Genomic DNA, 25,839 nt, shown 5'->3' with positions numbered 1-25,839 from the left:
TGAGATCGCTTCTGGAGGAGATATGACCTGTACAAAAGGGACAGGTTGCACCTGAACCCAAGGGGAACAAATATTCTTGCGGCAAGTTTGTCAGAACTGCTGGGGAGGGTTTAAACTAATTTGGCAGGGGGATGGGAACTGGAGTGAAGAGACTCAGGATAGGACAGATGGTAAAAAAAAAGCAAAGATAGTATGCAGTCAGACTATCAGATGATAGGACAAAAATCGCAGCCAGCACGGTGAGTATCAGTGCATTAGGGATACAAAATCAAAAAGAGTAGCAAATACAGTACTCAAAGTGTTATATATCTCAATGCATAGAGTATAAGAAATGGGGAAGATGATCTTGTTGCACTTCACAGATTGTTAGATATGATGTTGTGGCCAATAAGTGAATCGTGGCTGATGGATGGTTGTAGTTGGGAGCAGAATGTCCAAGGTTACACACTGTAACTGAGGGCGAAGAAGGAAGGCAGAGGGAGTAGCGTGGCTCTGCTGGTAATAAATGCATCAAATCATTAGAAAGATGTGACATAGGATCAGAAGATGTTGAATCCTTGTGAGCTGAGTTAAGAAACTGCAAGGGTAAAAGAACCCTGATGATAGTTACATACAAGCCTCCAGTAGCTGGGATGTGGACAACAACGGGAAATAGAAAAGGTATGTCAAAAGGGCAACATTATGATAGTCATGGGAGATGTTAACATGTAGATAGACTGGGAAAATCAGGTTGGCAATGAATCTCAAGAGAGTGAAATGGTTGAATGCCTACAAGATGGCTTTCTAGAGCAGTTTGCCATTGAGCCTACTGGGGAAATCAGCTATACTGACCAAGGTGTTATGTAGTGAACTGGAGGCGATTATGAGCTTAAGGTAAAGGAACCCTTAGGAGGCAGTGATCACGATATAATTGAGTTCAACTTGAAATTTGATAGGGAGAAAGTAAAGTCTGAAGTAGCAGAATTTCAGTGGAATAAAGGAAATTAGATTGGTTGAGAGAGAGGAGTTGACCAAAGTAAATTGGAAGGAGCTGCTGGTAGGGATGACAGCAGAGCAGCAATGGCTTGAGTTACTGTGTATAACGTGGAAGGTGCAGGATAGATGTATTCCAAAAACAAAGAGATACTCAAAAGGCAAAATAGTACAACCATGGCTGACAAGGTAAGTCAAAGCTTATGTAAAAGCAAAATAGAGGCCAAAATTAACAGGAAGATGGAGGATTGGGAAGTTTTTAAAAACCTACAGAAAGCAACTAAAAGAATTATTAGGAGGGAAAAGGTGAAATATGAAAGCAAGCTAGCAAACAATATCAAGGTGTATAGAAAAAGCTTTTTCAAGTATATAAAAATTAAAAGAAAGATGACAATGGATATAGGACCGCTAGAAAATGAGGCCAGAGAAATAATAATGGGGGACAAGGAGTTGGCAGATGAACTAAATGAGTATTTTGCATCAGTCTTCACTATGAAAGACACTAGCAGTGTGCCAGATGTTGAAGGGTGTGAGGAAAGAGAAGTGAGTGCAGTTGCTGTTACAGGGGAGAAGGTGCTCAAAAAGCTGAAATACCTAAAGGTGCATAACTCACCCAGACTAGATGAACTGCACCCTAGGGTTCTGAAAGAGGTAGCAGTAGAGATTGTGGAGGCATTAGTAATGATCTTTCAAGAATCATTGGACTCTGGCATGATTTTGGAGGACTGGAAAATTACAAATGTAACTCCACTCTTTAAGAAATGAGGGAGGCAACAGAAAGGAAATTATAAACCAATTATACTGTCCTCAGTGGTTGGGAAGATGTTGGAGTCAATTATTAAGGATGAGGTTATGGAGTATTTGGAGACACAGGAAAACATAGGACAAAATCAGCATGGTTTCCTTAAGGGAAAATCTTGCATGACAAACCTGTTGGAATTCTTAAAAGAGATTACAAGTAGGATAGATAAAAGGGATGCAGTGGATGCTGTATATTTGGATTTTCAGAAGGCCTTTGACAAGGTGCCATACATGAGGCTGCTTACCAAGTTTACAGGAAAATTACTGGCATGGTTAGAGTATTGGCTCATTGGGAGTGGGAATAAAAGGATCCTTTTCTGGTTGGCTGCCAGCAACTAGTAGTGTTCCGCAGGGGTTGGTGTTGAGACCACTCATTTTTATGCTGGTATATAAATGATTTAGATGATGGAATACATGGCTTTGTTGCCAAGTTTGCAGATGACATGAAGATTGGTGGAGGGGCAGGTAGTGTTGAGGAAACAGGAAGGCTACAGAAGGACTTAGACAGAATAGAAGAATGGGTAAGAAAGTGGCAAATAAAATACAAAGTTGGAAAATGCATGGTATTTGGTAGAATGCACTTTTGTAGAAGAAATAAATATGCAAAAATCTGAGATGCAAGGGGACTTGGGAGTCCTTGTGCAGAACACCCTGAAGGTTAACTTGCAGGTTGAATTTGGTGGTGAAGGCATATGCAATGTTTGCATTCACTACAAGAGGTCTAGAATTCAAGAGCAGGGATGTGATGCTAAGGCTTTGTAAGATACTGATGAGGCCTCACCTTGAGTATTGTGAACAGTTTTGGGCTCCTTATCTAAGAAATGATGTGCTGATATTGGAAAGCGTTCAGAGGAGGGTCACAAGAATGATTCCAGGAATGAAAGTGTTATCATATGTGGAACGTTTGATGGCTCTAGGCCTGTATTTGTTGGAATTTAGAAGGACGAACGGGGATCTCATTGAAACCTTTCGAATGCTGAAAGTCCTAGACAGAATAAAATGTGGAAAGGATGTTTCCCATGGTGGGGGAGTCTAGGACGGGGGGGGAGGGGGGGCATCCACTTAAAACAAGAGATGCGGAGAAATTTCTTTAGCCAAAGGGTGGTGCATTTGTGGAATTTGTTACCACAGGCAGCTGTGCAGACCACGTCGCTGGGTGTATTTAAGGCAGAGCTTGATAGGTCCTTGGGCCAGGAGTGGGGCTGAGGAGGGTAAAAAAGGATCAGCCATGATTGAATGGTGGAGCAGACACGATGGGCCAAATGGCCCAACTCTGCTCCTATGTGTTATGGTCTCATGGATGTCAGAGGTCGCGTTTTTATACACAGAGTGGTAAGTGCATGGAAGTAGATATATTAGGGACATTTAAGAGACTCCTAGATAGGCACAGGGATGAAAGAAATATGGAGGTCCAGGTGGGAGGCAAGACTTATATTGATCTTGGAGTTAGTTTAAAAAGTCAGCACATTTTCATAGGCCAAAGGGCCTGTTCTGTACTGTATTAATCAATATTTTATGTTTCATTAGGAATAAGCAAAAATTGCTGGCCTTGCCAGCAACACACACATCTCAAAAAATTAGGTACTGCTCTCATTCTGAAAAGCATCCTCACACCACTCAGATTTCTATCCCAATTTTGAATTCACTACAGAGTAATACAGCTATACATTCAATTTAGCATCTAGATAAACAGTCAGCGAGTACATTATCACTTCCTTTAATGTCTTAATATCTTGTACCTTAATAAATTCCTGTAGCATCAGACTCCAATTTAATAACCACTTATTTTTTTATTCCTTTTCTTCAGCAAAAACAAAACTAAAGGGTTGTGATCTTAAGTATATAATACAAAATGTGAACCAATACATGTGTGATTATTCTGTAGTACATTACAAAAGTTTATGCAAATACTAATCTTTATTTTACTTTTAAACTTAATAGTCAATCTTCCATGGTGTTGTCTTTATTATTTACATGCTTTGTCGAAATCCCTTAAAACCAGATCCTGTTATTTAAAGTGGCATTTTTTTTTAACCTTCGCCTCTTTTCCACTTAACTCTCACGTGGTTAGCTTGCTCACCAGTGTGGAATAAGCTTTTGCATACTCCTTTCATAGGAGTTATTTTATCAACAATGTTTTCCAAACTTAGCCCATCTTCTGAACTTCCTCACAATTCTTTATTTTTAAGCAAGTCGTTAGTTTTATCTTCAGGATCCTTCATTCTATTAGTTTTCAGTTTAATATCTGCAAGTGATCCCTCTTTGTCCAAACAACATTTCAAATTCTGCCTCTTCACAGCACACCTTTGAATAACATTAGCCAGTGGGGTACCTTTACATTCGAAATCAAACTGTAATTAATTCACAGGCACCTTGTTAACAAGCCATTGTTCCTTCAGCCTGGTTACTGCTTCTGAAACCAATCCAGACTTTAAATTTTCTTCATTCAATTTAGGAACTACACTTTTCCCTTCTCCTTCAATAATAATATCCACATCACCACCTTTTATCTCCTCACTAACTTTTAACACACCTTCTAACACAAACAACTGGGAATTCTCACTTCCCACTAGTACCAAGGTTAACCCTTTCTTCACTGAACCAAGTCCATCTGACCCAAAAGGACTGCATTCCTTTTCAACTAAATCAGATACCTCAGACTTTTCCTGAGTTTCATTAATAGGTTCAGTACCATGTGCATCCACATCTTGAACACACTCAGACGGGACATCTGCCTCTTCCAGGCTTTCAATACCCGTCCCCTTTTCAAATTCTAAGTTCCCCTGATCCTCCCAGTTACTCCCTGGGCAACTCCCTTCCGGAGTAAACTCAACCCTGCGGGTTAAAGCAACCTCATCTGTTAACCCAGCAGACTCCTTCAAGGTAATGGCATCCTTTTAATCTAGGACTGCCCTTATTTCATTATCGGGAACACATTTAAAATTTTAAACTTCTTCAAACAGTTCTGTCAAGCCAGACAGATCATCCATGTCCAACCCTGGACCTTCTAACAGCCTTATCTGTTTCTCATTTTTACTCCGTGCCTCTATAAATTTCCTCCTGGCTAAGGTAGGTCTACCTCCTCTCCTTTACTTTCTCTCACCTCCCTATTCTCCGTTTTACCACCCTCTAACCCCTCTTGGTACAGGGTCGGTAAAAACGTCTTGGCTAAGTCGATACTGGTCTCTTTCTCAACTGCCTTTCTCGACATGCTGCGAGTGGTCGCGCATGCAGGATAGATCTTGGAACCTAGGGGCGGGACCTCAACACATACAGGCTTGTTCGTCAGCTTCACTGCTGAACACACCTCACCACCTGCTAAATCGTTACCAAGAAGGACGTCCACGCCGTCTCCCAGTAATTCTGATCGCACCCCTATTTCAACTGGTCCAGATACCAGATCACAATTTATAATGATCCTATGCAAAGGCACAGCTTCTGTCCCTTTTCCTATGCCTCTCAAAACTAACTCTCCAGTCTCAGGACCAAAATCTAGTACCTTACTGAGAATCAATGACTGCTCAGCTCCAGTATCTCTCCAGATCCGCACTGGAACTGGTGTTTCTCCCTCTTTCACAGACACGGTCCCTTCTGAAATAAATTTCTCATGCCCTTCTCATATTTTATCTACCTGGGGCTTTCTCATCGATTTGCTGATCGACACAATACATCCTGTAGGGACTGCTGCTTTCCCTTTTCCTGTCTCCTTCCTCGGAGCAAAGCACTTAGATGCAATATGACCCACCTTTCCACAATTAAAACAGGTCAAGCCAAGAACCCTCCTGCCAGCTTGCCTTTCTTCCTCCTTACTTTTACCATTAGCTCCCGGCTGAATTTCTGCCTCAGCCGGTGGGCTTTCTCTACCATTCCCACAGTCTTTCTGGTAACTCTTATTCGAGGAAAACTTTGTCTTGTGGGTTAGGGCATATTCATCTGCGAACCTGGTAAATTCGGATATGGACTTATTCGGCTTCTCGTTCAAATACATCCAGATATCATCCGGAACACAACCTTCAAATTCCTCAATCAGAATTAACTCTCTGAAACGCCGAAAATCCTCTTTCACCCTTTCTGCCGCACACCAGCGATCCAAGAGCACACCCTTCTCATAGGCAAACTCTGCAAACGTCTGATTCCACACTTTATTTAAATCTCTGAACTTTTGTCTATATGCCTCAGGTACCAACTCGTAGGCCCGAAGAATGGCCTGTTTTACTTCCTCGTAATTCTCATCCTCCTCCTCCTCCACAGACAGCGCCGCATATGCCCGTTGTGCCTTCCCTTTTAACACACTTTGTAACAATGCCAGCCACTGATCTCTGGGCCACTTCTGATTCACTGCCACCTTTTCAAAATGCAAGGAACAACTATCAACATCCATCTCCTCGAACGGAGGTACTAACCTAAACTCCCTACTAACATTAAACCTCTCCTCTCGGTCCGCCCCTTAGACCCTTCTCTCTTGCTTTAACTTCTCCATGTCCAGCTCATGCTGCCTCTGTTTCTCCTTCTCCTCATACTCCCTCTGTTTTTCAGCTCTTTCCTTCTCCTTTTCAGCTGCTTCCAGCTGTTTTAACCTAATTTCATGCTCCCTCTGCTTTTCAGCTCTTTCCTTCTCCCTTTTCAGCTCTAACTCCTTTAGCTGGAGCTCATACTCCCTTTTCCTCTGTTCCACGTCCAGCCTCAATTTTTCCAACTCTAACTGAGCCGTCCCAATAGCTGGTACCTTTTCAGGGATCTGTTCCAATACCTCAGCCGAAAACACATTCTTCTCAATATAATACAGAGTTATGGCCCTCCGCACCTCCCACTTTTTCATTGACAACCTCACCTCTGCGAGATTTAGTCCTTTCGCAATATTTACCAAGTCTTTGTGGCCCCCTCTAGCACCTTCAAAGTCGGGTTTTGTGTAAATTCGCCTACATCCATCTTTGCTGGTTTCCCATCTGGTTACCCGCGCAACCAGATTCAAGTCTAGACATAAAAGCCCGATTCACTGGCCCTCCAATTTGGTATCAAATCCCAGACGAGCCCCCAAGTTGTTACGAACCCCGTAACTGGGTATCTTACCAGCAAAGATAGGAGTATCCGTTGAAGTCTGATGATACTATTGTTAACAGTATTTATTAGTAAAAATACACAAAAATAATATCAATGCAAATATGCAGATAATATACGTCATCAATACTAAACCTAAAAGTGCGGGTATAATAATAATCAATAAGAAATAAGCTCTATAGTTGTCTAGGGGATAATGAATTGTCCGATGGAAATATAAAGTTCAGTTCAGTTCATGCAGGCTGCAGTGGTTGTTGGTTGCTGTGTTGCAATTGTTGGGGGAGAGGGAGAGGGAGAGGGAGAGAGAGAGCTATTGACTTGCCGACTTTCCTTTTACGATCTTGATCCGTTGATGCGTTGTTGTTGTGGCCATTCACATATGACCCCTCCGTCCTTTAGCTAGACCGTTCCGTGGAGGACTCATCACCCAGGCAAGGGTGGACACACACACAAGCCCCCACCAGTCTCGTAGCGTTTCTCCTGGTGCGTCTGAGGGGTGTTTCCCCAGACCCTACTTTTATCCCCACTCACGGGGTCTCAGGTGTCAATGAGGTTGGGATGATGCAATCCCTCAACCAGACCACTCTGGTTGCCTCCTGAGGGGTTTCAATGAATAGAACAGTACTCAATACACAATTCCTTCTCCAAGAGACAATAGCAGTAATCAGTGGTTTAGTTCCGCTTTTGTTAGGAGGAGACATTCCACCTTTGTGTATCCCTGTGTTGTCTCTCTCTCATTACTGACATGAGCTGTTTATCTCTCTCATTTCCTTGGTATCAGACCCAAAATAATAGCGATTTTGTGATTCTAAAAAAAGTGGGGGGCGACTTTGCACCCTTCTGCCCATCAGAGTTGCTCCTCATTTGTAACAGCATCATTAAAAATCACGCTATAAATATTGATATTAATTTGTACCTTATGTAAATTAAAACATATGAAACATGCTTACAGCATCTTAAATATGAAGTACAGAAAGATGACCGATATAACCAAATAATTGTGATTGTGGTTTGTTGTGCTCATTATAAGAATATCAAACCCTCACTGGTATTTCTTTGAAAGTATGAGAAATTTCAGTCACCTCAGATATTACCAAGGAAGTGCAATTAAAAGTTGTTTTCAAACCTTCAAATTATACTAATCATGTAAAAGAACCCATCTTCACCATAACCACAATGTTCCACTCAGCACACTAAGAGTCTCAAACTGATTTCAGGTCAGAAATTTTGCCATACTGTCCTACACTACATACGCTACTGTTTTTGTTTTACAAACAACATTCACTTACCAGGACTGGACAAGCTGCACAGAAGGTCTGCTCAGCAGATTATCAGGCAGCAAATTCACTTCCCTCATTGTATTAGCCAATCGAACTGGTAGTTCTTTCCGCAAAAACATAAATGATGTCTTTTCACATGCATTATTACGACCTAATAATAACAAAACAAAGTAGGTAAACATTCTGCCGGCTGCATACAAAGTACTGAATAATGCATACATATTCACTCATGCTTTTCCTCTGACAATGCAAAATAGCTTACAACATAGGTTGCTTCTTGCATATAAAATGCGATAATTAAAACTATTAAAATGTATTATTAAATACAAATCCATACAGTCAAACTAAGTAAACTGACACAGTATTATTTTTTCACTATGGATTTAGAATAATTCATTTTGGGATTATTAAATATCGATATTAGTGTAGAAGATAATGTTATCAGAATTTTCAGTTCTTAGCATGGAATTATTAATAGTTAACATAAAGTTAAATTATATCATCAATTTTGAATACTTCATTTTAAATTATACAATGCCATTGTTCGACTACATTTATTTCAGTTTTTGATCATTAAGTCAGAAATAAATTCAGTCCTCTAATTCTGTACCAGGAAGACCCAAGGTTGATCCATAGCATCAGTTAACTGGCTTTCAAGGGGATCCCTAATTCAATATGAATTATTGCAACATTTGAGCAGTTGAGCTGAAGCTCCAAGAAATTAAATTGGCACAAACATTTGGACAGACTTCAATCTCCTTGAAATGACTACAGAACAAAAAAAATGATCCAATACATTATGCAAGAATCACAAACACTTCATTTCAATGTATTTCATTAAATCTGTAACTAATTCCTCAATAGAATACAATAACTATATTTCCAACCATCACACTATCTGATTCAGTTATTCCAGTTATCAATGCAGATTAAGGTTACTTAATACAAAGACCTCAACCACAATACAAATGCTACATCATGATAATGAAAAACAATGTTACAAAATACTTGTTCAAACGATATCAAAAGCCTGTAAAACCATGTTTTTAATTTCAAGCCAAAACTACTGATTAAAAGCAGACTCTGTAGTTACATCTCTTGTTTATGAGATGCCTAAGAATATAAACAGCAGACATTCCTCCAGGGTAAGATGACATTTGCAACCTGATCAGACTTTAAATTCTATACTCTAGGAAGGTCAATGCCTCGCTGCAAGTTCTTAGAGCGACTAAAGCACTATATTAATTGCAAACTATTATAATATCCAGTACATTTAGTGGAATTTGGTTTGATTGGTTTTACTGGTCATATTTGCAACACAAAATTTAATATTATATTCCAACAAAATACATATCTACAGTCAACAAGGGTTAATTATGAATAAAATTGTATTAAATAATCTTCCAATGAAATATTTTCTTCCATTATAAATGGAATATAGTATTAAAGAACTATAGTATCTTTTAACCAAAGTAAATAAATCAGGAGTACACAACGATTGAGCTTCACTGCTCACTTGAACTGCCACTGTTCAAGGTCAATTAAGCTGATGTATGATAGATGGTATTATGACAGTATGGTTGAGTTTGGCACAGACTGCAGCAGTCTTGTGTCTACTGAAACATCAGTGCTATACAGAGAAGGTGCAGCAATTTTTTGATGCAAGGTATCATATTGACCTATTGATATTTTCTCAATGTTATATCCAATATACTTTTTGCAGTTAACATTTTAAAATGTTGATCATTAATCTCCCCACATTAATGGCTACAAGGTGAAGGAAATCAATCAGGCCCTTTAAAAGGCTGACAGAAAAAAACAAGAAACCTAACAACGAAGAGAAACCTGTTGCTACTGCCTGTCTTCCCTATATTTCCACAGTTTCTAGAAGGACTGCTGCGATTCTGAAGAAATATTGGATTAATACCACAAACCCATAAAGAAGCTCACATCACAGCTTATGCAAGTCAAAGATGACCTGGGACTCAGGTCAGCTGGCATTTACAAGATTCCCTGTGAATGAGGAACAATGTATATCAGCCAGGAGGAACACAAAGTGGAAAACTGCATCAAGTAACACAAGAGGTGTATCGCAAAAGCAGAACACTGCATTCACAATGGCCATAAGATTGACTTCAACAACACAAAACTACTGTGCCACGCCAATGGCTTTTGGGACCGCCTGGTAAAGGAAGCCAATGAAATAAAAATAGAGGAAACGAATTTTAACAAAGATGAACGACTCACTCCTAGTAAGAACTGGAATTTGTAAACAAAATGGGAGAGAAGAAACCTGACTGGATGGGGACTAACCAATCAGGAGGGATGGAATACAATGGTATAAATATCACCAGACTAGATTTGCCCAGGCATCATCCCTGATGAAGATGGCAGAATTTATCATCAAAATGTCAGTTATAATCAATACCTGTACCCGGCTAGAAGCCAGAGAAGAGTTTATTTGTCACGTATGCTGGGAAAGCACTAAATCTTTTTTTCAAATAAATATTTGTTAGTAATATCCTAGACAATGAAACAAGGCATAGAATGGGAATGCATAAAAATAGTACGGTGTGGCGACCCACTTCCTAGCGCACTCGAACCGGCTCACAAATAGCCAGCGCGCAGGCACAAAGGCCAGGTCCGCAGCAAAGGGAAAAAGCCTGCGGGGGTTTGTGAGTACGTGTCCCTTACAGCATCCGCGCCCGGGGAGGGCGGGATGAGGGAGGCTTTAAAGCAAGGCTGTGAAGTTCAAATAAAATCATCTTTAATTGTAGTTTACCGACTCCGTGTCATTATTTTAGCGCTGCGTGTAGCACACCGCTACAACGGGACATTTACTGGTGATATTTACTGGACACAGAAATGAAGCTAATTAGAAGGTAATTTACAAAACAAGGACATATAATCCAAGGTGATCATTTGAACAAAGAAATTAAGCTTCTGTTTAAAAAAAATATAGAAGTCATAAACTGCAAGATTATGTACAAGATTATAATAACAATTTTGATTCATCTTGATTACTTTGTGCATAATCACTCCATTTCAATCTGAACGTACTTTAATCTCATGCCTTGAAGATTTTACTAGAAATCTTAAAAACATCAGACAAGCAATGTGAGAACTGTAGAAAAGCTTGGAGCTATATTGAATAAAATAATAAATAAATGTCATTGATGGTATGATTCTGATTTTGTCATAAAGTGCTAGCTTTAAAGCTGTGGCAATTAGTTGGAAACAAACAAAATGATAATTAGTGACATTGACAGTTGGAACCATTCAAACAAAAGGAAATAGACTTAGATCTATATATCACCTTTTATCACATTATTTAAAGATAACCTAAAGTACTTTGCAACCTGTAAATTACCTCCCAAATAGCCAGATTATTGGTCCTTGTGATGTCAGCTGATGCATAAATTTCAGCTGAAACACCAGAAATAATGCCCCTACTCTTCTTTAGAATGATACCTCAAGGTTTCCTTTGCATTCATAAGGACAGATGATGGAGCTCTGTTTTACCGTTTCACCCAAAAGATGATAGGTCCAACCACTTACTCCACATTACACCAAAATGTCATGCTAGATTTCTGTGCTCTAACTTCCAGAAAGATACAGACCCACAAACTTTTCACTCATGGGCAAGTGTACATGAACAGGGCAGAGCCAACAAAAAAAACCTGCTAATCCCAACATTAAGATACAGGAGCAGAATTAGGTCATTTGGCCCTTCAAGTCAGCTCCGCCATTTCATCCCTGCAGATCCAATTAGCCTCAGTCCAAATCATCTGCCTTCTCTTCTTGCCCTGACCAATCAAGAATCTATCATCCTCTGCCTAAAAAATACAAAGACTTGACCTCCACAGCTGCCTATGGCAAAGAATTCCACAGATTCACCACTCTCTGGCCAAGGAAACCATGTTAAACTTTGACCTATCTTATCATGTTTCTCCAAGTACCCTGAGACTTCATCCTTAATAGTCGACTCCAACATCTTCCCAACCACTCAGGTCATTAGACTAACTAGCCTATATTTTTCCTTTCTTCTGCCCCTCTCCCTTCTTAAAGAATGGAATGACATTTGCAATTTTCCAGTCTGTTAGAACCGTTCCAGAACCTAGTGATTCTTGAAAGATTATTACTAATGCCTCTACGATCTCTTCAGCCATCTCCTTCTGAACCCTGGGGTGTACACCATCTGGCCCAGCTCATTTATCTACCTTCAGACCTTTAAGTTTTCCAAGAACCTTCTCTCTAGTTATGATCACTTCACGCACTTCATAACCCCTGACATCTGGAACTTCCACCACACTGCTAGTGTCTTCCACAATGAAAATGATGCAAAATACTTATTCAGTTCATTCACCATTTCACTGTTGCCCATTACTACCTCTTCAGCAGCATTCTTCCAGTGGTCCAATATCCACTCTCACCTCTCTTTTACACCTTATGTAGCTGAAGAGTCTTGTGGTATCCTCTTTATTATTGGCAAGCTTACTTTTTTATTCCATCTCTACCTTCTTAATGATTTTATGAGTAGCCTCCGTTGCTATTTAAAAGCTTCCTAATCCTCTAACTTCCCACTAATTTTTGCTCTATTCAATGCCCTCTCTTTGACTTTCCTTGTTAGCCACTGCTATGTCATCTTACTTTTAGAATACTTGTTCCTCTTCGGGATGTGTATATCCTGTGCCTTCCAATTTGTTTCCTGAAATTCCAGCCATCATCCCTGCCAGGGTTCTTTTCCAATCAATTCTGGTCAACTCCTCTCCCATGCCTCAGTAATTCCCTTTTCTCCACTGTAATACATATACATCTGATTTTAGCTTCTCCTTCTCAAATTTCAAGGTGAATTCAATTACATTATGATCACTTGTCCTTAAGGGTTATTTTAATTAAGCTCTCTAAACAATTCCGGTTCATTGTTAACATCCAGTCCAGAATTGCAGATCCCTTAATGGAGTCAACATTGAGCTGCTCAAAAAAGCCATCTCATAGGGACTCTAGAAATTCCCTCTCTTGGAATCCAGCACCAACCTCATTTTCCCAATCTGCCTGCATATTGAAAATCCCCATGACTATTGTAACATTGCCCTATTGACAAGCATTTTCCATCTCCCATTGTAATTTGTAGACCACATCCTTACTACTGTTTGGGGGTTTGTATACAACTTCCGTCAAGGGCTTTTAACCCTTGCTGTTCCTTAATTTTATCCACAATGATTCAATACCTTTTGACCCTATGTCACCTCTTTCTAATGATTTGATTTCATTTTTTACCAACAAAGCCACACCACCCCCTTTGCCTTCCTGCCTGTCCTTTCAATAACAATGTGTATCCTTGGACACTAAGCTCCCAGCTATAATCTTCTTTCAGCCATGACTCAGTGATGCCTACTATATCACACCTGCCAATCTGCAACTACGCAGAAAGTTCATCTACCTTATTCCATATACTGCACACATTTAAATATAAAACTTCATGCTTGTCCAAATTCTGGTCAGGGTAAATTCTAGGTTTACAGTGTTCCAGTCTTAGAACTGTAGGGGGAAAATATCAAGTATTCTCATTTTTAAAGAGGAGACACGAGATTATATTTTATTAATATATCAGCAAAAAAATCTGACCCAACCAAAGGTTAAAAAGTTCAAATTTGTTTGTAATGTCATCAAATATGGCCTATACAAAACATTAGTTTGGCAGTGGCAACTCTCTGGTAACTGCTACCTCACAGAAAATAAAAAGTTTGTGAACATCTTCCTTCATACTTTAAATCATGAAGATTACTTTAGATAACTCAATGTTTGTCCTGCAGGCAATTGAAGTGCATAGGCAGAACTTGGGTTTTTAAAAAAAAAATCAGGAAGTTCTTCAAAATGTAATCTCCCTTTCGGCTTTCCTTGCCATTCCAGATAATAAAGAAATCCAGCAGAATTTACTGCAACACAATATTCACAACACTCTTTCTATGTTAAAATCGAAATCTTTAAAGAAAATCTGAGAATACAGATGTTGATGACAAGAAGAATTACTTATCGTTTAACCTCAAATAACTTTCAAAAGGTAAGCTGTCTTCTTGAATTATTACTTTATATACTATTGAAAGAGTGCAAATTAATTGCTAGTGTACACTGCAAAATTATGAAACAGTGGTATGAACATTTTAAAATGCTGTTCAAGATATCAACAAAGCAGTATACTTGTCTTAAAGACTTCAGGTTAGGGTCCTAAACTGCAGTAGAGCTTATTATGAGGGATTAAGTCGGATCTAGGTGGTGTTGGGCAGGCTGGTGGTGTAGTGGCCTCAGTACTGGACTTTGAGTCGAATTGGCTTAAGTTTGAATCCGGCTGGGTCCCAACTTGGGCAAAAGCAGAATCTGTGTGGAAGAAAGGCTTCCACTTCTGTATCTTGCCACAAAAACCCTATGGACAACAACTCGACAGCATGCAACAGCAGCAGCAGAGGTTAATTGGGTGAGGCTGTTTGAAGGGAATGAAACGGAATGGAAGTAGAAGAGATTAAGGAGAGAGATATGTTCCTGTTAAGTGGAGGGTAACCCTGGCTGCTGAGAGATATTGAGGCTCTGGTCAAGAAAAAGAATGCATACACTGGGTTTCTATGTCTTGAGCTACATCAGATTGATGCTGGGATTTTTAGATAGATAGATAGATAGATAGATACTTTATTCATCCCCATGGGGAAATTCAACTTTTTTTCCAATGTCCCATACACTTGTTGTAGCAAAACTAATTACATACAATACTTAACTCAGTAAAAAATATGATATGCATCTAAATCACTATCTCAAAAAGCATTAATAATAGCTTTTAAAAAGTTCTTAAGTCCTGGCGGTTGAATTGTAAAGCCTAATGGCATTGGGGAGTATTGACCTCTTCATCCTGTCTGAGGAGCATTGCATCGATAGTAACTTGTCGCTGAAACTGCTTCTCTGTCTCTGGATGGTGCTATGTAGAGGATGTTCAGAGTTTTCCATAATTGACCGTAGCCTACTCAGCGCCCTTCGCTCAGCTACCGATGTTAAACTCTCCAGTACTTTGCCCACGACAGAGCCTGCCTTCCTTACCAGCTTATTAAGACGTGAGGCGTCCCTCTTCTTAATGCTTCCTCCCCAACATGCCACCACAAAGAAGAGGGCGCTCTCCACAACTGACCTATAGAACATCTTCAGCATCTCACTACAGACATTGAATGACGCCAACCTTCTAAGGAAGTACAGTCGACTCTGTGCCTTCCTGCACAAGGCATCTGTGTTGGCAGTCCAGTCTAGCTTCTCGTCTAACTGTACTCCCAGATACTTGTAGGTCTTAACCTGCTCCACACATTCTCCATTAATGATCACTGGCTCCAAATATTATACCTTAGTGTTTATTAGGCAGAAAAAATGTGGTTGCTCAAGAGACAAGGGAAACAAGTGGAGCAATATGGAGAGTATTAGTATTACCAGGGAGGAAGTATTTATAGTATTACAGTGTACTAAGATGGATAAATCCCCAAGGCCTGATCAAGTGCTTCCTCAGACTATGGAAGGCGCAAGAAGTAATTACAGAGGCTCTTGTGGAGGCCGTTTTTATCATCAGCACTGGTAAAGATCCTGAAGAATGGAAGCTGGCTGATGTTGTTCCACTGTTTAAAAATAGCAAAGATCAGCTAGGGAACTACAGGCCGTCATTCTGACACCAGTTAGGGAAATCAGTGAAGGGAATTCTGAAGGACAGGATCTTCCAACACTTGGATAGATAAAATCTGATCTGGAGGAGTCAGCATGACAAGTTGTGTTTGATGAATCTCTCAGAGTTCTTTGAAGGAGGAAATAAAAGGGTAGGGCAGTAGATATTGTCGATTTGAATTTAAGCAAGACCTTTGACAAGATCCTACGTGGCAGGCTGGTCTGAACGGTTAGGTCCTGTGGAATCCAGGGAGAGCTAGATATATATATCCAAAACTGAATAAAGAGGTAGGAAGCAGAGAGAGGTGGTTGAAAGTTATTTCTCAGAACCAAGGTTGGTGACTAGTGGTGTGCTGCAGGGTTCAGTGTATTATGATGTGGCAACAACGAATATAAAATTAAGACAGGTTTTTTAATAAACAAATCCAAGATGGTGACGCAGCTTGCAGCGGCCACTCCGGAGCTGATTATCTGCTATTTGTGAAGTGGGGTGCCGTGCGCAATCATAATCAATTGAAAACGGACGTGGGAGCACGGAGGAACATCGGGAAATCTCCAGGAAGACCTTCTTCGTTGCTGCTGCTGCTGTGAGGTCCGGGACTCTGCTGGGAAGAACAGGTCCCCAGTCCTCGGGGTTGCGTTGCCGATGGCCGTTGGCGGGGCCGTCTTAATACGCTCGGCAGAGGATGGTGCTCAGAGAAGCTGTGCCGGAGGGGATGGTCGTCAGCTCGGAGGTTCGACGGACTCGGAGTCCGCTGCGGTCAGGTCGCTTTCGGTGTGTGCTGCATCTGCGAGGCTGGGTTCGATGGAGCTTTCATTTTGTGCTGCGTCTGCGAGGCTGAGTCGGGTGGCGCCGTGGAAGTACACAGCATAACAGAGTCACTGACGAATTAAACCACGAACTGACCTGCATCACAGCAAGGCTTTCCCCTTTTATACCTGGTGAGACAGGCCAGCACATGACCTCACACTGGTGGGAAATTACATCACCCCACCATCACAAGACCATTACATCATGCTCATAAGACAGTCACAAGATACCCACGGGGTATGTAACAAGTGTTAGGACCTTTATTGTTTGTTGTTGAGAGCTGAAACTAACACTTTATCTCCATCTTCACAGTTGAACATATTAAAAGCAATAGGAATTAAGTATTCAATAGAAACCTCAAATTATTCATTTCAGGAGAGAGTCTAACTAGGTAAGCTAATTAGACAAGTCCCTTGTTCAGAGGCCCACATCCTTTGCAGCTGCAAAGATAACACATACATTGGTTATAATCTTTTGAAATTGTCCAATTCTAGTAAGGTGTCATCAGTCTGGAAAACTGCAAATATAATACTGTACCACCTTCCAAGGAGAGACAGAAAGCAAGAAACTCTAGGTTTGTTTGTCCAACATCTGTCACTGGGAAATGCTGGGATCCATGACAAGTAAAACAGGATATTAAAAATAAACATATTAAACTGTCAACATACAAGAAGGTATTTGACAAATTCATGAAATTTTGAGGATAAAAGGGAATGAGTGGAAGTTGTGCAACTTCGAATTTCATAAAAGCATACAAGGCGCCACACAAAAGTTTACCACATAAAATAAAAGATTTGGAGTATTGAGGACAAGATATTAACTTGACTGAGGATTGTTTACAAATAGAAAACAAAGTACTAATAAATAAATCATTTTCAGGCTATCTTTAAAAATAGAATAGCACAAGAAAATGAGCAAGAACTTGGACCAAGTATACTGTTTGCTGATCCAAGTTTGTTGGTGATAAAAGATGAGTAACTTATTTGGAAAGATATAGACAGCTTAAGTGAGCTAAAAGATGGCAGATGAGTACAATTTGATGAAAAAAATAGAAAAAAGAAAATTATTAAATAGCTTGCAATTAACAAATCTTGATATTCTGAGAGACCTGAACAACCTTGTTCAAACTAAAATGCAATAAATATCCCGCTAACTATTTGGAAGACCATGTAGTTCAACATCTGACTTACCAACTGAGGTACACAATGTTCCTTCAACTCACTAGGGCTATAATTCCTATGTTCATTTTCAACAAACTGGCTTAACTGCAATTCAAAGAAGGTTTGCTTGATTCATTCTTAGAAGAAAGAGATAAGTTTAAGTATAATAGGACTATATATCTAGATTTTGGTAAAGGAAGGAATAATCTTATCAGAGTATATTTTCTTCAGAAAGCTTGAACAGAATCAAAACAGTGGGACATTTTTTCTGGTGCATGAAACTTCAACTAGAAGGCACAATGCCAGAATAAAAGATACATGATCAACACAAAGACAAGAACAATTTTTTTTTCCCCTAGGGAAAAAATACAGTATTTTTAAAGATAACAGTACATAGATTTGTGGACAATAAGACAGCCAAGTTCAAAGCTACAATCAGCTCAGTTTTGGCCTCAATAATGGTGGAGGAAGTTTAAGAGACAGACATGACTTGTTTTTAAACATTTTCTCAAGACAAATTGGTCAAAAAAAGTAAGGTCAAGTGTAATAACCATATCAAAAACTGCAGATGCTGCAAATCCAAAATGGGTTCAGGAAATGCTGAAAACACTCCGCACATTTACACATTTTGATGAAGCTTCGACTCTGCTTCCCTCTCCATGGATGCTGCATTCAGCCTGATTCTGTCCGCCAACCTCTCCTTAGACCCTAACTCCTTCATCAGATATCAAACCGTCATACACCAGACTGTTGCTAACCTTATTTATTCCGATCTCAGCTTCAAGGTTTCCGATATCTGAATACACCTCCCACAGAGGCCATTTCTACTTATTTTAGAATATTCACAACAGGACTGCCTGAAAAATCCATTATTTCAGCCTGTTCTTGCTTGACAGAACATTTTCATTTCCTGCTCCGACGTGGCATATCTTCCCATGCACCCACCTCTCCGCTTTCCACATTTCCAGTCTATTCCAGTCTGCAAATACAACCCTTCTGATGTGCATGCACCTTAAGATTTTCTCGAATGTTGGGTCTCAACATCATCATTACACAATGGAATTGAATCTCTAAGCATCTCCACTTAGATACTCTAAGTACTTTCAATTCATTGTGTCATTGAACTGACTGCTCAGAAGCAAGGACTTCTCTACATCAAGGAGAACAAACCCAGATGACTTAGACTCTTGCAGAATGCCTCCACTGAAATTTTAAATATCATGGCAAATGCCACTAATTCTCCAATCCACTTTTACTCTAACTGCAAAGCTTCTCAACTAATTCTCCACTGCACTGAATTCTCCGTTAATTAACGCCACTTCCTGCACCTGTGCAGAGCTCAATTTCATCAAATTTGCTATCAACACCCCTCCCCTTAAGTTCACCTGATCCACCTTTGACATCCCTTTCCTCTTTCTTGATCTGTCTCCATCTTTCACAAGCCCAGTGACCCACAAGTTTAATACCTCTTTCCTCCCTGTCACTTGCAAGGATGCAATTCCCTTCTCTAAGTTCTATGCCTCAACTGTTCTCGTGATAAGGCTTCCCACTCCAGGAAAGTATATTCTTTTTCAGTATATGGAGTTCCCTCCCATGCCAATGCTATCAAAGGAGGCATCATCCACACCTCATATACATTTGTAACACTTGGCTCGATCAACTCCCATTCGTTTAGATTGACTTAAACAGTCTGTGCACAAATAAATTCGTTGGAGCTCACGACTATCTCTGCCGGAGACTCCAAGCAATCTTGTCCTCAGCTTGAGCACCCCTAGTTACCTGATCATCCTTAACTGATCCACCTCAGCCGCCCAAATGACCCTCCAGTGCCGCAAACAATTAAGCCGTCTCTCAAGCCAAAAAAGGTATGCGGAGAGCTTCCACCCTTCTCCTGACGCATGTTTTGAAACTCCCCTAGGAGCTCCCAAGAGCTCCCGGCCAGTCCGAAAGTGCTTTCCAATGCCTCCAGACACTCAGTAAGGGAGGCCAAGGGCTGGTTAACCTTCACACCTCGCACTACCCCAGCCGCCACTCCCCGCAAACTTTCAACCAATCTCTGTCGCTTTTCCTCATCCGAGCGCTGCCACTCACTTAACAACTGTGAAGTTTGCTCCACCCATGTCTCATTATCCTCTTCACCCTCAGGGGGGTGGGCGTAATTCCAGAGAAAATTCTTAGTTTCTGGCGGGGCCCCTCTGCCTTTCTCGCCAGGGAGGTAATGGCAGATGCCAACTCGGAACTCTCACCTTTCGCTGGGGGATGCAAACTATCCAAATTTGCCAAATCTGACCACTCTTTCCCCTCATCCCTCAGTAATGAGAGAACTTGTTCCCTAAGATCTCCTTCCTTATCCGCAGGCAACCCAGCTCGCTGAGCTCCACCCTCTCCCTCCCTAACAGTTTGCAGACACCATGGCCCCGCCTCCCCCGGGTCACCAATAAACTCTTGCAGCTCCACCCCCCATACATCCATGCTTGTCTGCACTAACACCAGGTCTGGTCTCATCTCTAAATCAAACTTTTGCGATACAATTTCAACTTTACCAACAGCTTTAACCATACACACATTGAAGTAACACTTCATCCAGCTTACGAACGTTTACCCACTCAACACGCATGCATTACTCACTGACAAACCTTCAGCTGCACACCAGCACTTGAACCCAGCTGCCTCCATAACAACATTAATCTAAACAGCGTGATCACACAGCATCCACAGAATCCAATCCCGGATGAGCCCCCACAAATGTAACACTTGGCTCAATCAACTCCTGTTCATCTAGGGGAAGCTGCTGTTTGTCCCGCCAAACTGTGTGCTCACATTTGTGTAGATGCTGTATAATGTACCCCAGTACAAACCCACGACACAAAATATCAGACAGTACACAATATGCGATTAAATAATTACACTTTATAACTCTTACTGTGACTATGGGGTTATTAGAGAAACAAAATAGTAAAGAAAAAGGCATCACTTTATTTGGTTTTAAACAGCCTGTGCACAAATAAATTCATTGGAGCTCACAGAACCAGGTCTCCTTTCCACCAATCGATCTCCTCCGAACTCCGTCGACCCTCGGCTGGGACCACCCCCAATGGTCTATTAGAGTGCTCCACATGCATCCTTCCTCTTCTCCTCTCCTCGATGAAAAAAAACCCACACACTAACCCGGTTCCCACACATACAAGATAGAATGACATGTCTTCCATTGGTTAGTTCCCCGTTATCTGTAGTTATAACCTAAACATCGCAGCTACAGAGACATTACCTCATCAGTTAACATCACAGAGAAGCCATTTTATTGGCCTTAGCAGTTAACATGACTGAGAACACCCCTCACACGTCTGTCCTCATTCCCATCACCCCACCCCCAACATAACAGGGAGATAACTCCCCTAGTCTTCACCTACCACCCTAGGAGCCTAAACATCCAATATATTCATTAACTTCCACTACCTCCAGTGGGATCCTACCACCTGGCGTATCCTCCCATATACCCAGCTCTCCGCTTTCCACATTGATAATGCTCTGGATGATTCCCATGTCTGCTCATCCATCCCTTCAGGCAGATGGGGGATGGTAGAAAAATCATTTTATTGACCACCTCCGCTCTACCTACCACACCAACCAGGATTGCCCAGTAGCCATAATTTTAATTCCACTTCCCATTGCGATATGGCATGCCTGTCATGGCCTTCTCCACTGCCAAATTGATGCTACATGCATATTAGAAGAACAGTGCCTCATCTTCTGACTTGGTAGTCTCCAACTTAACGGCATGAGTATGAACTTCTCCAACTTCCAAAAACCACTCCCCTCTGTCCTCGTTTTCTGTTATCATACTGTCCCCATCATCTCATATCATTGCTTTCTCCCACTCTCTTGATCTATCACCCACACATTCCTCCCACCAGCTCACCTCGCCTCCTTCCTTTTATTCCATGGTCTCTGTCCTCTTACATCAGATTCCATTTTCTTCAGCCCTTTGTTATTTCCACCTATGCTTCTCAGCTTCTCACTACAGTCCCAGTCTCTCCGCTGCCTATCATCCCCACCTCACCTGGACCAACCTATCACCTGTAAGCTCTTGCTCGAACCTTCCCCCCTCCCCCCTACTTCTGATTCTGGCTATCTCCCCTTCTTTCTTTCCAGCCCTGATGAAGGGTCCTGACCAGAAACACTGACTGTCCACCCCACTCTAATAGATGTTGCCTGACCTGCTGAGTTCCTCCAGCTCCTTTACGTGTTACTCTAACTTCACTATCCTCAGGTATTTAGACTGTTCCACTTCAAGCTCAATGCAAGATCAAAGAATTAACATTTATTAATCCATCAGGAATCAGCACTGATGTCAACATCATCATTCTGTAATTTCCATTTACATTTCCCCAGACTTATTGTTTGTCCCTTATTCTATTACGACATATTTTATTTTATACCATCCGGCTTTCACATCAGTTTACAACATCAACTTTTCTCAGCACCTGATACAAGGCTACATGATTTCTTGTATTTTTTGTTTTTCTTGTAGATAAAGCTACAATGCAATAATTCTGAAATGTCATTACTGCTGGATTATACAGTAGCTCATTTGCAAAATTCCATGAAAAGCAATGACCATAAAAAGCTGCAGGTCTCTGGACTATAGTTCAAACTCATCTTCAAGTTCATGAGGCAAGACTGGTAACAATAACCCACAATTAGTGCCGTTTAAATTATTACACAAATAAATTTATACCTAGACAAGATCACGATTTTTCTGCCTTTTAAAACAAGCATGGTCAGGGTATCTTCAGCTCAGCTAATGGATAGTCAAATGCTACATCCTATATTTCTTTACTGAATTTTCATAAAACCATCTACATATGTATCCTGTAAAGTGTCAATCAAGTCTATTAAAATGACATGGTAAGGAGAGAGAATGTTCTGTAAGATACAAGTGGAATGAAGTACAGGCTGTCCCCGGGTTACTTACGAGTTCCGTTCCTGAGTCCGTCTAAGTTGGATTTGTACATAAGTTGGAACAAGTACATCCAGTATTATTTAGCGTCAGTTAGTCAAACGTTTGTCTTAGTATATAGTATATGTTTTACCTTTCTATGCATATAAAACACTTAAGAAATGTATGTATTCCAATAATTAAACCACTGCGTTGCTTAGTAATAATTGTAGCTTTCATCGGGGCAGGGCCTTTCACATGCTTCATTATTCTCACTTTATCTGTTATCCTTTGACCGACTGTAGCCTAACACTTTTCCAATGACTGATGGCATTGCACTTCTTTCCAAATGCTTTATTATTTCCACTTTATTTTTAATCGCGACCACTTCCCGTCAATGGAACAGAAACACTGCAGGCGGTGGGTCCCGAGCTGTGCCGGCTCCGGAGGTCCGCTGGGTCTTAAGGACCACCGCACTGAGACAAGTTAAATGGGACGTGGGGGCTGTGCTGGGTTTGGGTATTTGATCCTCCACAATATTCCGCGTGGGAATTTAAACTGGAGGTGGCAGTGCTTTTTTTTTTACGAGGTCGAGTTCCGAGCTCAATATCAACCCGGCACGAATGGTACAGGAGTCACTGGATCGACAACAACCCGGCATGGGAGCGGTCTGGCAATGGATCAAACTCGGTAACCTCCGTTCTCGAGCCTGGCACTGATCTCACTGCACCATCAGCCAACCAGAATGGGGAGCGGGGTTAGGGTGAATCTTACTAAGAAAAATTTAAGCCAAATACAAAGTTAAACACTCAACACAGTATCAACGGCAATGACTTAAAATGGCGGACGGCGTCCTCCTTCCTCAGTTCGTAAGTACAAGTTGTCCGTAAGTCAGACGTTTGTAACTCAGGGTCTACCTGTATTGCAGAACTTAATCAAGTATAAACATTTTAGCAAACTGTACAGCATTTCAGGGCATTAAATACTGCAGGTATTTAAATGTTTGTAATAAATACAACCTCAAGTATATTGCTTCCATGGATCAGTAACATAATTCCATAACATTGGCAAATAAAGCCTTAATGTTATTTAGAGTAATAGTGAACCAGTCTAATCCCAGAGGTGCCAGAGGTATATTTTCCAAGATTAAGTGTGCAACAATAGACAATTCAAAAGGGACAGATTATATTGCTACACTGCTATTAAAATACTAACAGGGATTATAAAAGTATGATAGTGTTGATTGGCTTTAAGATCAAATACTTTATAGTGCCAGGGGGTTGAAGTGTTATATTACACAAAATAATTAGGAGATTAAGGAATATGAGACACTTGTTTTTTTTTAAATGGTGAAGGGTCACAAACACTGAAAACCATGAGAGTCTCATAAGTTAAAGCAATTATCAAGTACAAGTACAAAATAATGTGAACACTAATCTTTTTAATCATGGAGAATACAAAAGAGTTTTGGCCATAAGCCTTCTTTTACAAAACACTTGGTGTACTGCGAATAGCTCAGCAGACCCCATCATAAGAAAGAAATAACAGTTTTAGAAGTGGATTCACTAGAATGATGCCCAAAATATGAAGACTGAATTATGACGGTAGATTACATAAACTAATGTTCTTTGGTCTAGAATTTAAGGTTTAAATGAAGTAGCTGAAGTTTTCAAGCAGATTTGAAAAAGTAGAAAGGATAATTTTACAAATGGAAGGATCGAGTAAGAGAAGGCTTGTAGAACGATTAAAGCCAAGCATTAAGGAGTGAATTTAGAAAACACTTCACCAGACTAAAATGTGATGGAAATTTAGAACCTTGTTCAGATTCAGATCCATTTATCACCTGTACATCTAGTGAAATGCATCATTTGTGTTTGCAGCCAGTACAACCCAAGGATAAGCCTGGGGCAGCCTGCATCACTACACATTCTAGTACCAACATAGTACACCCACCAAGTTCGCAGAACAACAAGCAATAACACAAAAGCAAAACAAATCACTTACCTCCTTCCCACCCACGCAGTCCTCTAACCCTAGAACAGGTCATCTCTGGGTCTCTAACCCTAACCTCCAGTGGACTCTCAGACATTGGACTTTTGACTTCCCCAGTGGACTCGCAGTCATAGAGCTTCATCATCAGGCCTCAACTTCTGTTCGAGCTTTGGACTTTGATTTGGGTACCATCCCCAGGTCTTGATGATGACAATGAATAAGGGTGCTGAACGAAGATCAAACTACAACACGCCGATGATGGGACCCTGAACACTAGGCCTCAAACTCCATTCTTGCCAACTCTTGCATCTAGGGGGTCACCAACACTCATTTCTCCTGCCCAAACAGAACTCTGATCATGGAACCCAATGACCAGAGGGGTGGAGGGGCACCAGCCCTTGCCCTTACTGGTCTACTGGCCCAACATTTGACCACGGATGTCCTTTGTCCCACATCAATATCACTGGCCTTTGAGCGTGGAGCGTGAAATGGAGGCCTAGACTTTGGTCTGACTTCTTGTCCCTAAAGCCGAACCTGACCTTTAACACTCCTCTCTAACCCCCAAACTATCCCTACAAACGTAAAACAATAATGAAGTCTGAGCAACAGCTTCATTTTGGAACATACTTACTGATGTTCAATCAACTACAGGTTGAGTACTCCTAACCCGGAAAACCAAAATCCAAAAACCTCAGAAGTCCAAAAATTTTGAGTGCTGACACGACGTCACAAATGGAAAATTACACAAGGTGCTGGGAAGGTTCCCAGGAGATTCTCAGGTCCCTGCTCACAACAGAGAGTTCTGAGAAATGACCTCACATATGTAATGAACAGAAGTTACTAAACAATAGAAAAATACAGCATAAAAGCACAAATTAAATATCTCAATCGTGTATAGAAAGAGTGGATTTGTCAGTGTTAGAGTGAACATATGCCGCTTAACAATACGCTGATCATAAAACAAGTAAGATCTATCACGATTAACTGAAAATTGAAGGTGAATATTCAAACAGGGTGATTGCAGAAATTTAACAAAAGGCATAACATCAATTTTTTTTTAAGTGTCTGCTGATCACAAAGCAACAGAGAAATTCATTGATGAGTTTGGCAAGATCATTGCTGATGAAAATCTAACAC

The 25,839-nt window shown here is 40.7% G+C and overlaps 1 protein-coding gene across 4 annotated transcripts in view; it reads right to left on the bottom strand.

Annotated features, from left to right (window-relative positions):
- The window catches only part of LOC140727826 (pyruvate dehydrogenase (acetyl-transferring) kinase isozyme 3, mitochondrial), a 76,122-nt gene that overhangs the window by 46,281 nt on the left and 4,002 nt on the right, over positions 1-25,839 (bottom strand). For all 4 annotated transcript variants that reach the window (XM_073045619.1, XM_073045620.1, XM_073045618.1 and 1 more), the window contains exon 2: positions 8,121-8,262. In XM_073045619.1, coding sequence (XP_072901720.1) covers positions 8,121-8,262 — 142 coding nt within the window. The remainder of the gene's footprint in view (positions 1-8,120; positions 8,263-25,839) is intronic.

This window comes from Hemitrygon akajei, chromosome 5 (assembly GCF_048418815.1).
Source record: "Hemitrygon akajei chromosome 5, sHemAka1.3, whole genome shotgun sequence".
Classification (NCBI taxonomy): Eukaryota; Metazoa; Chordata; class Chondrichthyes; order Myliobatiformes; family Dasyatidae; genus Hemitrygon; species Hemitrygon akajei.
This window is presented reverse-complemented; position numbering and strand designations above follow the sequence as displayed.